The 13,010-nt window shown below is 42.1% G+C and overlaps 1 protein-coding gene and 1 long non-coding RNA gene across 5 annotated transcripts in view; one reads left to right on the top strand and one right to left on the bottom strand.

The window, feature by feature from the left end:
- The window catches only part of VPS13D (vacuolar protein sorting 13 homolog D), a 90,326-nt gene extending 88,401 nt beyond the window's left edge, over positions 1-1,925 (top strand). For all 4 annotated transcript variants that reach the window (XM_030463439.1, XM_030463440.1, XM_030463441.1 and 1 more), the window contains one exon: positions 786-1,925. In XM_030463439.1, the coding sequence (XP_030319299.1) occupies positions 786-917 (132 nt within the window). In that variant the 3' untranslated portion in view covers positions 918-1,925. The remainder of the gene's footprint in view (positions 1-785) is intronic.
- LOC115599485 lies at positions 43-9,726 on the bottom strand. Its single transcript, XR_003988449.1, has 3 exons — positions 9,642-9,726; positions 3,348-3,466; positions 43-186 (listed from the first exon to the last, which is right to left on the bottom strand). It is a non-coding gene; the product is annotated as an uncharacterized LOC115599485 (long non-coding RNA).
- Positions 9,727-13,010: the final 3,284 nt, after the last annotated feature.

Consider the following 13,010-nt stretch of genomic DNA (forward strand, 5'->3'; position numbering starts at 1 on the left):
CATCTAGCCCATGATGTTCCCTTCATGGGGGGTGGAGGTGTTCTTTTCCCCTCTGTGCCTGTGCTTGAAGTGTTCACAGTAAGCTTGTTTTCTGTGCTAAGGATGAAAACTGTTCTGTCAGCAGTGACAACAGCAGCTGCTGAAAGTGTTTCAGTGACAGGAGAACTTGCTCCTCAAGAAGAAAAGCTGAAGGCAAAAAAATAGCTTAAAAAGTTACAGTAGGCAGTATGCATTTACTGAGAAAGCCTCTAAACTTTACAATACCTACCCCAGGCTTTGCAGTCTCTCTAGTACTCTGTACTCTAGTCCTCTCCTCCTAGATAAAGTATATTTTTACTACAAAGTATCTAAGATTGCAACCTGTTTATGTGATGCATGTAAAAGTTAATCAGAACTCTCACTTCTAAAATCAATTACAGGGGTTTTGCTGCACTACTGTAGTTGCTCAGTGGTCTGTTTCACAGGCAAGGTTACAAGCTCACCCCTGACCCAAGTCAGTTTACATTCCAAACAGACAAGCCAGATGAAAGTTAGGAGGGGAAGCAAATGCAGTAAGTTCATATATTGCAAGATGTTTCTGCTCTTATTCTCAAATTTCTGTTTCCTTGTCTCTGCCTCTCTGTCTTCCTCACTTCAGCCTCACCACGGAGAAGTCTCCTCTGAAACACTTCTGTTTCTTAGAGAAACAGATGTTACTTCAGTTAGTGAAGTAATAAAGAATAAATATATTCTCCTTTAGGTGGTAGCAGTACCACATTAAGAAAACATCCCATTTCTTTTTGCAGGTGAAAGTGAAATCTGAAGTTCTTGCAGTAAAGCTATGTCAAGAAATAAACTATGCAAAGAGCCTTTACTATGAACAACAGCTTATGTTAAGACTCAGTGAAAACCAAGAACAATTAGAACTGGACTCTTGAAACCTCTTCCTTACTGCCAGAGTGAACTGCAAGTATCAGTCTGGAGCCAATGGTATTCTGAAAGTAGAGAAAGTACTACCTGGGAAGGACAGAAATATTATTTAGTAATTGGCTAAATGGAATCATTGAGCATAAGAAGCCAAGGGAGGTGGGGTTTTGGAGATGAGGTTTTGTTTGTTTTGGGTTTTTTTTTTTAAAGCATTAGTTGTGTAACAAAGATACAGCTGAATTGTATTTGGTTCTGGGAGATACCCTGTATTTTGCTATCATGTATATATGTAAAAGTATTTCATGTAAATAAGAAAGTACAGACCAGGGTGTTGGTATAAACAGAAGTCTGTTTACTGTGTAAAGAAATTAAAGAAGCTATACTGAGTCCTACTGCACTACCTGAAACTATACATTCTCTCTCTTTTCTTGAGAAAGCTGATATTCACAGTGCAGGAATGTAGATAAACATTTAAAAAATACAATAAAAATAAGAGTTAACTGCAGCTGTTGGAGCACAGACATTCTGTAGTTTGGAGCTTCAGCACTGTGAGTAGGATGCACTGTTTGGAGTTACCTTTTGGTGTTTTCTTAAATCACCAGTACAGCTAAATGCACATTTACCTCATGTTCCACTGAGATTTCATCCTTGTTTAAAAAAAAATAATAATTGCATTTACTAAATACTGCATTGAGGCCTCACTAATTCAATTACATTTTCAAAGTATTAAAAAATAAGAAGCTGACTCTGTTCTGAATAAAAACACTCAGACCTACTCAAGTCTGCAGCTCTGAAGGCTCCTGCTGCTAAGTTGTTTTTAAAATAGTTCCACTGAACAGCCTTGGAAACTGAAATCTTCAGGTTTTTTCCTACAGTTGGATGGAGTAAGTGTATGCAGGGGTCAGTGTGGAATTCTGCTAGCACTCGGGGTTGGGGGGAAGAGGAAATCACTGGTCTTCATGACAACCTCTTCAAAAATTAAACTTTTTGAAATAAAATTAATATGCTTTTTCAAATACTGTACATCAAATCAGTGTTTAACTCATCAACGTTAACCAAGCCAAAGATGGAGGAAGCAGTACACTTACCCTGCATCACAGCAACTAGGAAATCTCATTTTCATGTTTGCTCTCTGGAAGCAGTTCAGGAACCTCTGCATCCCCTGCAGCATTTGGCTGTGCAAGGTTCAAGTGTGAATACAGCTTGCCTGAACTGAGTAATCTACACTGTAGGAGCACTGTTTTGTAGACCTTTGTCTCAAAGTGAGGAGCCCACTTTCAACTTAGCTTACCTTTTAATATTACATATAGGAATGTTTTAAAACTGAAGGTTATGGTATAAGGAGAAAATGTGGTATCAGTCAATGTGTGTATGGTCTGTGACTGGAAATCAGAATCCATAAATGCCCATTATGCAGATGAAGCTGACCTAATGCATCACTTTTCTATATTACTCTATATAATTTTAAAGTGAAATAAGGAATTCAACACGTGCATTGACACAAGAGTGCTTTAACAAAGTCCTGCTGGACTTTGCCATGTAGACTCCCTGCTTTTCTCCCCTGTGAAATTCTTTTTTTAATGCAGCAAATATCTAGCTGCTATAGATGGTAAATGGTGGGGAAGGAAAATGAAAAGTAGTTCACAGCTCTGTTGAGAATTTACACGAGAATGGCTTGAATACTTCAGTTTTTTAACAACTCTGTAAGGAGTTGGTGTGCAAACACCTGAAAGCAGTTTGATAGTACCTACTCTGAGTTACCTGAACTCAGGGAGTCACAGCAGATACTGGATTGAGTTTGTGTATTTGTTTATTTCTTTTGGACTGTGCTTAGCCTGTTCTTCTGACTTGACAATGCCTTACCCAAACATTATTTAAATCTTTCAAAAGTGTACCCACTAGCCTAGATGTGTATGAGTACTGTGGACCAGAACTGGCTTAGTTCCAGCGTGTTATGTACCTGATCCTGTGCCCCTCTTGAGTACAGGGGCTGAAGCTGCTCCCTCACCTCTGGGAAGGCCAAGGATTCTCAGCAGGGTACACACACAGTGCTGAGCACCAGGAGTGATGTACTGACAGCTGAAAGAACACACTGCCTCATTTAGTATTCCAAATGAAATTGAATCAGAACTTCGGGTTGTTGTTTTGGTTTGTTTTTTTTGTTTTTTGGTTTTTTTTTTGAATGTCCGAAGATGTTATTTATTGGTGTAACCCACCTATTTTTATATGATTTCAGACCTCTTACTGTGAACTTCCTATTGCTATTGGCACTACTAACATTATTACTCAGTGAATAAATATAACTTTCAGATTCCAGGAGCTGTGCTCAGAAATAGTTTACAGAGGATATGAAGAGTGAGTGCAAGGCTCCAGCTTTTACTCAAGTTCTTAAAAAAAAGGCAAGCTGTAAGCAGACAAGACAATATGATAGTTCCATTTACCAGATGTTGCTGTTCTTCAGGTTGAGCCTTGTGAAGGCAGTGTGCTTACCCCACTTAGCCTGGTTTCACTGGAGGAGGTATGACCACTGCACAAAGATGCAGTCTGCAAATTTCAGAACCTGGGAAGGAAAAAAGTCACTGAGATAGGAACACAGCTTCCTCCCCCTGCCCACTGTCCTTAGCACACAGCCCATAAGATGCTGCTGCTTCATGCCTCTTGATGCTCAAGTGTTTACAAAAAGCTGTTCCCCTGCATGCCCTAATAAAGATTAAATAACCCATCACCAATACAGGTAGTATTTAAAAAACCCTATAACTCGTGCCATGATATGCTGAGGTAACAATACTTTGCTTCAGCCTATTACTTTTGACTTTACATCTGTTTGTTTTACTGAGAACTGGACAACTTGTACACTTCATACCCTGACCAGCTTCATTTTCTTGCTGGAATTGCTACTGAAGAAATGTAAAATAAAGATCACTGACATGAGTTATTTCACCATAATTCTGGAGAAGTGCAATAGATAGATTCCATTCACACCCTTCATGTGCTTTTGCCTTCAAAACAGTTAATTATGTGCAGGAACAGAAAACTGCTGTAGAGGACAGGAATGAGTAATTGTCTAAGTTAGACACAGGCCTCCTGAGTGACAGAACAGCTCTCATGTAGTTTAGGTATATGAGGTAAAACCTGGACAACCCCCCCCCCTCAGGAATACTGCTTGTGACAGGAGGTCCAACACAGCCTTACAGTGCATTTCACTGACCTCAGCACTCAGATGATCTGTGTTTGAGATGGTCTCATTTTCTAAAAGACATTTAAGAGTGGGCAATTTAAAAGTGAGCTATTGAAACTTCAAAGACAAAGCACAGCTTGTGAAATGAAACCCAGACAGCTTTCTACACATCTGGATGACCAGCAGAGCTGATAGCTGCTTTTGTGCTGTAGTAATGTCTCACCAGTACGTCACCTACCCAAGGTCTACATGCCAGAGTTAAGTGAAGCACCACATTTCCAAAAAAAAAAAACCAAATCACAACCCACAAAAAACCACATTAGATATCAGTGTAATTTTGTATGAGAAAAAAAATCATCCTTGTATTTCTAACACTCACATTCTGCTGCCACTAAAATGAGACAGACCTTTGACTAAATTAGGTTAGCAAGGTTTTAATGTGCAGAAATACAAAGAAGAACACAGATGGCAATATCATTTTAGTCTAGAAGCTATTCTGGACAAGTAGAACTACAAAAGTCCGTTCTATTCTGACCTAAATCCACAGCTGTAAGTGCAAACTTCCCTTTTGCTGCCCTGTATCTGACAAAACAATCAAAACATGTTGAATTACTATTTTGGATCATACTGGTTTGAGCTCTAAGATAACACTAGTCGCCAACAGGAATGTCATGTGCCCACCAAGAGACCTTTTGTGGCCACCAAGAGACCTTTTTTTTTTTTTTTTTTTTTTTTGCCTTGCTGGGGAAAGAGTCTTACAAGTAAACAAGCTGGTAATGCATAAGGATGAACATACAGGGAACATAAGCATAATATGACTGCTAAAAAAGGCAAACCCCACCCCCACCCACCCAATAAGGGATTTTAATTCCTGGAGATAGTCCTCAGATGGATGCAGGAGCTAGCACAGGTGGGCAGAGGAAATAAAGTTCTGCTCACTTGCTGCATCTGAAAGAGGAAAAATTCATCACTTTCTGAAGTCACAGACTAAACTGAAAAAAAAAAAAAAAAAAAGAAGTTTGGTAACTTTGAGACACTTTAATGAAACCAGGGGTGAGGGTCTACTACATGTACTTATGCATCTTACTATGGTATATTCAAACTAAAACAGATCTTGTTACAGACATTACTGGATCACAAACAATCCTGTTACCTACTTAAACTTAGCCCCTTATAAATAAAGTCTAGGCAATGAGACCAGAAATACAAAGAGAGGTATGCCTGAAATGAGGCAAACTGTGCAGGAGCTGAACAACATCTTTCCCTTCCTTCTGCTCCTGAATACATTTCCAATAAATCAGCTACATGAGATGAGCTGAACGGCTTGTGAATGCTGTTTATCATACAAGTGCAGTGCTTACATTTTTGTGGAGAGCATATAAGTGGCTAAATGGGCCACATCTCAGAACAGAAAAATAATGTCCCAGTGACAAGGTTTCTTGTATTTGCTATCCTGGTTGCTATTTTTCTCATCAGCATAAGAGAAATTTTTCTCACCAAGTGTAGGGCTCTGAACAAACCACTTCCAATTCCCTACTTGTATTACTGGCCTATTTATTACAGCCTACTGGTCACTGGAATTGGCACAGCACTAATTCAGCTGCCACAGGAATACCATACAGTTATCTAGCTCTGAAAATGTTTCATGAAAAAAGGACACAGGTCAGTCTGACTGAACAGCAAAGCTCTCTACAAGCAGATTTTCTGAAGTGGGTGAATGTGAGGAAAAACCCAGCACCACGTGTACCCAAGGCTGGGTCCTCACACTGTCACCCTCACGTGCCTCAGAGATTTAAGAGACTCCAGTGTTAACCACATGAAAGAAAGCTTGCTGAAAAGGACAAAAGAATTACTTATTAACCACTGACAAACAGAGGAGAAAAAAATTTTTTTTTCTATTTTCCTCAGTAGGACTACAGCACATTCTAATATAGAAATAATCTTGGAGCAAAATGCAATTACATAAGAGTTGCATGCCTGCTGCATTATATCAGTTCTATTAATGGCCTGGTGTGCAGCTATGTTGCCTCAATGCAATCAGACGCCAGTAGCACCAGGGGCTCTGGGTTTGTGGGTTGGTTTTTTTTCTGTAGCTGATACACTGCTGCCCAAGCAATGTGCTCGGCACAAAGAGTTCTCTCCGTGGCTAAGAATAACCTTGCACCTTCGGCCTACTCTGGTCTGACTCAAAAGTACTAAAAGGCCTAAGAGAAGTAAACAGATTCCATGTGCATTTACATTTTGGATAAATGGGTGTCACCCAAAGGACAGAAACTGTGTATGGGAGCTATAGAACAATTGCTCCTGCACGCTGGAAATAAAAGTAAAAAAAAGTCCCCTGGATGTTGCAGCTCTAGAGAAATTGTAACAAATAAAAGACCAATCTGTCTCACCAGCTGTCCCTCAACCCTCTAGATACAGCACCATCGAACATTTGCTTTGCCCTGGGAGGGTGACACTCACCAGAGCTAATGGCTACTGCCCCAAGGCCCTTGGCAAACAATCCACAATCAGCAGTACAAACCATCGGGTACTGGCATAACAACATAGCAAAAAAAATTGATAAAACCTGATGAGCAAAAATAAACAGCTCCTAATCACACAGAGCTCACACTACACTGACATTTACAAGCAGGTTTAAAAGCTAGCCTTGAGCTTCTTCATTTCCAATGCTAAATCCATGTAACACAGGCCTTCACCCACATTTCCTCTCAGTAGCTACCGTTTTGCTTTCTCCTCCAAGCACACACCAGAGGGAAGCTGGCATGCACAAGATGTATTTATACACCAGAAGCCCAGAATGCATCACAGGACATACAGAAATTCCCACAGCATCAGCACTGTTGGATGCACTCTGAATTTAAGACAAGCATCCACTGTCAAAGCGAATGTTACAAGGCTGTTTGAAACACTAACCACCAGTGGCAGGCTGCTTAGCACTGCTTGTGTGCCTGAGCCTACATTCACTCACAGATGATGGTATCACTGTAGGATCCTTTTGCTGTGAGTTCCTGTGAGAGTTTGCAATAACCTATAGATGGCACAAGAATCCAGTTTCACACCTTGCACTGGTAACTGGACTGCTATGGGGAGAAACCAGGGTTCTCTGCATCTTTCCTGCCCCAATACCAACAATCTGTGACAGAAACCATGCCACTGATCATCTGATGATCAATCACAGCACAGTGCCTGCACTGCCCACTGAACAATCTGCATGCTTTGCAGGCTGCATTCAGCAACACTCCTTCCCATTACCTGCACTGAACAGGTACTGCTTGCTGACCAGCAAGAGAAGTTTCCACCACAAGGCCTCAGCACTCGCTCTCACAGAGAGATGCAGAGGGGAGGCATTTCTGGAGGTCTGGCTCCTATTCATGAGAGAAATGTTTCCCTTGGCTTGTGAAAAGTTGCTCAGACTGAGAGCAGGAACAGGCTGAAGAAGCCAGCTTTCCATTCCCTGTTCCATTACTCTTTTTGATTGGCACTTTAATGAGGGCGCCAGGGGTCGACCCCCTGCCAGGGGGCCGGTTCATGCCCCGTTTATCTCACAGTCCATGTAAGACTAAAATAACACGCCAGGCTGAGTTTCACTGCCTTGTGATCCAACAGCCCACCATGATGGATTGAGTGACTGCAGCAAGTTGGCAGCTAAAGTGTGTTGTAACAGTATCTTTCTGTCAGCACAATACAATGGATTTGCTGATTCCCGGGTTTTCCCAGTGTTCACCATTACCATCGGCTCAGAATTTTCTGAACTTCATTTTCCAAGGGGCTGCAAAGTGATAATAAATAACATACCAAAGGTTACGCCAAGCTTTTCTTCCCCTCAACTGTCCTACTGCTGACAAAGTAGGGGTTGTGGTGCCAGCTTTACTACATACAGATCAGTCATAAATTTTGCTTTTCCAGAAAGGAAGAGAGGGGGCAGCTATACTGCTCTTTTTGTGTGAGCTCATTCTGCCAGGCCAACACATGCTACACAGGACTTTTCACCCCTGAACAGAAGAGTGAATGCTATCCAACACCAGAGGAGGTTGCTGTGTAAAGTTGCTTTCTCCAGAAGAGCCATCAGCTTATTTGGGAGCTAAGTTCACAAGCTGCAGAAATATGGCTAAACCAGCCAGTTTGTCTTTGGGATCACCTTATCTTACTGATTCACATGGCTCAGAACAAAAAAATAACCCATAACTGAGATAGAAAATCCAGGAATCCAATGTGAGGGATGGATTATGCTTCAGATCCCTGTCTTTAATATTACAACATATCCTCATACCTCCTCTATAGGAAAACTCTAAAGAAGGACTTCTCCCTTTAAAATTCAGGGTATTAAGAAATTGGATTTTATTTAGTCATCTGAAGAGGTCCTCTGTGTCATCTTACTACATAATGCCTTGTCTCTGTGCCCTGTTTCCTCAATATCCTTTTCATTCTCCTTGCTACTGTCTGTGAAATGAACAACTTGCCACAAATACTGGGGAGAACATTCTTATTTTCTGCTGTTGCTATCCCAACCCCTCCAGATTGAACAAATGAGCTCCACAACAGAAGTGGCTTTTCACTTCTGTTATAAGGATTTTTGACAGCACTAATTGCAACAAGCTAACAACTCTCCCACCCCTCCAAGTCGGATTAACAGCCCGCCCCCAGGGCTAATGAATATGGAGGGAAGAATAACTCTAGATACATACAAGTCTACAGCTTTCAGTTTCTTTAAGGCTTTGCATGAGACAGTTATCACTCCAAAAAATACCTCTAATAACAGTTTTAAACTTCAGATTCCCTAACATCAATGTGTTCTGAAATACCTCCTTAAGGGCACCCAGAACTGATCCAGCATCACCTGCTCCCATGTCTGGAACTCTAGATCCATCTGACTGACCAGAAAAAAGCGTGTTCCCACCAACATGAGAAATTACTGAGAGAGAGAATGAGCAAGGAAGGTAAAAGAAATGATAATGCAGATGTGGACAGGGAAGAGGAAGGAAGAATGCATAGGAATATGAAAAATTAACATGATGGGGAAACTGTGCCAGACTGAGAAGCTGCTTGAAAATAACAAAGCTGCTTTCAACAGCAGCTTTGTTTACACTGACAATACGAATCACTAGACAATAGAGATTTCAATTCATGGTGCTGCAGAAACAAGCCTCATGAGTTGAGAATTTTTATTTGTCAAAGAGAAGAAACAATCTTAACTACAAACTGGAACAGCAGCAGCACATGGGGTCGCCACTGGTGCAAGTCCTTGCTAGCCCTGAGCATGTAATCATTGTAATTCTTTGCATAACTCCTCTAGAGAATCCAGTTTGCAGTTCTGTGCACCCCAACACTGTAGCCTGCAGATATATTACTCATCTAGCTTTGAACTACCTACCTCAGAGACTGCCAACAGCTGCCACAGCAGAGTGAAGCAGTTGTGCTATGAATGCAGTTTGAAGCTCTACTGAAGCTGCCAGTAGTCACTCAACCTTGCTAACCCAATTCCAGCTCCTATCTGCCTATGCAAGTTGCTGCAGCAAAGCCCCAAGTGCTCCTCTGGGGAGAGCTGGATACTTACACCTCAGCGCAGGAACACAGAAGAGGGCATGCCGAGCCTGCAGCCAGAAAGCCTGGGAATTATTAGGAGAAATGAGTGGGTGGGGAAGCTCTAGGGAGCAGTGGGAGGATGCGGGAAATCAGGAACACTGATTTGAATAACTGGTAACAATTATTAGATCTTTTTCGGTATGAATCATCTCTCAGAGACTCATCATTTAAATGATGTCACTCAGGGGGCAGTAGAAGACCCAAGCCTGCCCTGACATAAGGCTTTCAAGCCACAAGGTGAATGGCCCAACAGGTCTGGTGAACTTCACCAACACATCTAAAAAGGGAGCAACTTCTATGGAGAATACACACTCTGACAAAAAGCTCTGGGTCTGCCTAACTGATGGGAAAGGAGTGGTCTTGCTTACCCCCTATGACCACTGAACTTGTCCTTGCTCCATTCCCTCCCCAGTGGTGTTATTTGCATTTACAACTACAGGTTGTAAAATTAGCCAGCCAGAACCACCTGAAAAGAACAAACCCAAAACAGAACAACAAAAGAAAAGCCCAAAACAAGCAAACAAAAAATGAGTTTGAACAGAATCCCTCTCTGATCCCTAAACCCACAAAAATGCTCCTGTCATTTCAGTGGAAGGGGCAGCAGAGAGCAGTGCTGCCTTATGCAGATTTCAACTACTTATCTTTTTTAGCAACCGCCAGGAGAAGAAAAACTGTTCGATAAACAACGAGTAGCATCAGCAACAAGCACTCAACAGCAACCACACTACACATACTCCTTTCCTCCACACACCCCCTTTTCCCACTCTACGGAACCATAGGCTCTTTTTGGGCTATGGAAATACAGAGCTTCTGCACCCAATCCACAGCTGTTTCTATTACTCTACAGCTCTTCTACTGCAGCACAGGGCTGACCTGAATGCACATCTGGGGATGGATTCTGGTCTGAGCTCCTGTCCTTCCTCAGCACCCAGGAATTTCAGATACCAAGGGAGATGCTGTCAATACTTCTTTGCAGCCAATCACCTAACATAAACCTGGCAGTGGCTGAGGAGCTGAAGGAGAAATGGCATTTATATGTAGTCTGAAAGAACTTGAATTCCTTCCAAGAAACAAAATGGGTGGTGGAAATCATTGTTCTGCATTGAGCAAAGCAGGGGGCAAAACTGAAAACATTCACTGCTCCAGGAAGGGTCACCACTTCTTTAAGGTAAAGATTATCTCCAGGTTTATACAATGCTCTACACATTTGACAGCAATGCTCCTGGCATTTACCACCTGAAAATGCACTACCAGTAAAAGTTTCTTAAGGGGGTGTGCAAGGACCATTGTTTTACAGAATTTAGGCACACATCGATTATTATTTTAATTAAAATACACGGCTCAGCTCCTGGAAATACTGTCTGTAAGACAGCTTCTACTGGCTTCAGACCTTCCTTACCTACAATGAGTGAAAAGGACAAAGGAAGATCAGAAGAGAACTTGAGAGTCCCAAGCAGTGACTTTTAGCCTAAGAAGTTATTTACCAGGTATTACTCTCCAAGACATTTGCCACACCAGAAAACAGAAAAATGGTCTAAAAAAGTATACCAAGAAGTTCAGCCTTGCCACTACACACTGATTGTGGTGGAGCAACTACTTAAAAACTAGTAACTTTGATGTGCCTGGAGCTTTCTTGGGAAAGGAGAAAGAAGAAGAAGGAGCACGGATTTAGGAAAGGATCACAGAACAAATTCAGTTCCATACCACACACGTCTGGAGTAAATCCCATTACATATAGGTGATGTGAGTCCACAAGTACACCATGTCTAGTTATCAGTACATATTATTAACTAAAAAAAATTGAAGCTTAATGGTCAGTGTAATGCTATGTTTTTACAACATCTGTCAGCAATTATTTTTATTTACTTTCACTGCAAATGCAGAAGAGAAGTATGAACACCAGAATTCACTGAATTCCCACCAGTCTTGTGTTTTCCCAGAAATAATCTCTAATCATCCCTGTTCAAACACTATCATTTGTTCCTGGCCCTCTCCAGTATGGAATCTCTTCCCAGTAGTCTATGATCAGAAATTATTGGTCTTCATTCTACACTGAAGCAAGTAATGACTGCCCCCTCTGCAATTAGTGGTGTTACTCCTGTAAGACAGTTGCTTTTTCAGACAGCAATTCAAACTACAATATTTCTTGAACTCAAAACAGCAAATCAAGCCCCTTTCTGTTCCTGCTCTCCCCTTGGCCATGTTTTATACTACTACTACAGAAGAAAAAAAAAAAAAAAAAGCAAAAAAAACGGAGGCAGGGACAGCAAGGGTTTGCTCGACTTGAGTTGTACTCCACCTGTGCAAAACAGGGTGAGGAACAGGTTAGCTGGGTGAAAAGTTCACTGCAAGCTGAGCTGTCTGTTTCTCTTGCTTAATTTATCCGATATTTGGCTAACCTTGCTCTGAACCCAGCCCCCAAGACCCCCTTCCTCTCATCCCTCCCCAGCGTGTTCATGTCAGCCAAAGACACCGCCCCTGATTCCCTTCTCCCTGACCCTGCTGAATGGAGCGGGGGCTGGGACAGAGGGCCAAGCACAGAGTGAGGGCCCTTGCACTAGAGAGATAATAATTATTTATGCTCTAAACTTTAGCAGGCCTCCTTCTCAGTAGCAAACAGAAAACCTCTACAGTCAGCAACACTGCCTGATCCCGTGTTCAAGCTTATCAGTTTTCCCAAGGCTGGATGGCACCTACTCTGCACTCTCACCTCCTCTGCACCCTGCCACTCTTCCAAGGACCCAGCACTTCCTAAGGATCTCATACCTCGTAATGGATCAGACCTTGCCAGGAGACTGTCACACAGTTCCTCTTATGTTCCTGATCACCAAGATACTGGTTAGCCCGGTGTCACCATTACCTCGGTTCTGCAGCCCAAGACCCTCAGAAGGAACACAGCAGACACACTTAACAGACTGCAAAGAACAGAGCAGTACCTGCATACACAATACCACAGACAGCTTTCTTCTCTTCAAATCCCATTCAGTCAGTGAAGGAAAGGTGTGCTACTGATGCTTTGTGGAGAAAAGGATTCCCCAACCTTTATGCTCCCATAAGCTACTCACACTGCAGAATACGTGAAAGGTTCTGCTCAGACACTGCTGCACTGCTTCTCTTTTAGTGACAGTCTACAACTTTCCCAAACATCCTCCCCCTGTACCCCTAAAACTGTGACAAGAACACCCTGAAGTTACTCCCACTGTGCAGGCAGCAGCAGGGCATCACTTTCACCTCCTAGAAAAACATATTCAACTCCACCTCTTGATTCAACACGTCAGAGTTCCACATCAGGTGATGCAAACTACTGGAAAAACTGCACAAGAATGTGCATTTCTCACAA

The sequence above is a fragment of the Calypte anna genome, chromosome 21 (genome assembly GCF_003957555.1).
Source record: "Calypte anna isolate BGI_N300 chromosome 21, bCalAnn1_v1.p, whole genome shotgun sequence".
Taxonomy (NCBI): domain Eukaryota; kingdom Metazoa; phylum Chordata; class Aves; order Apodiformes; family Trochilidae; genus Calypte; species Calypte anna.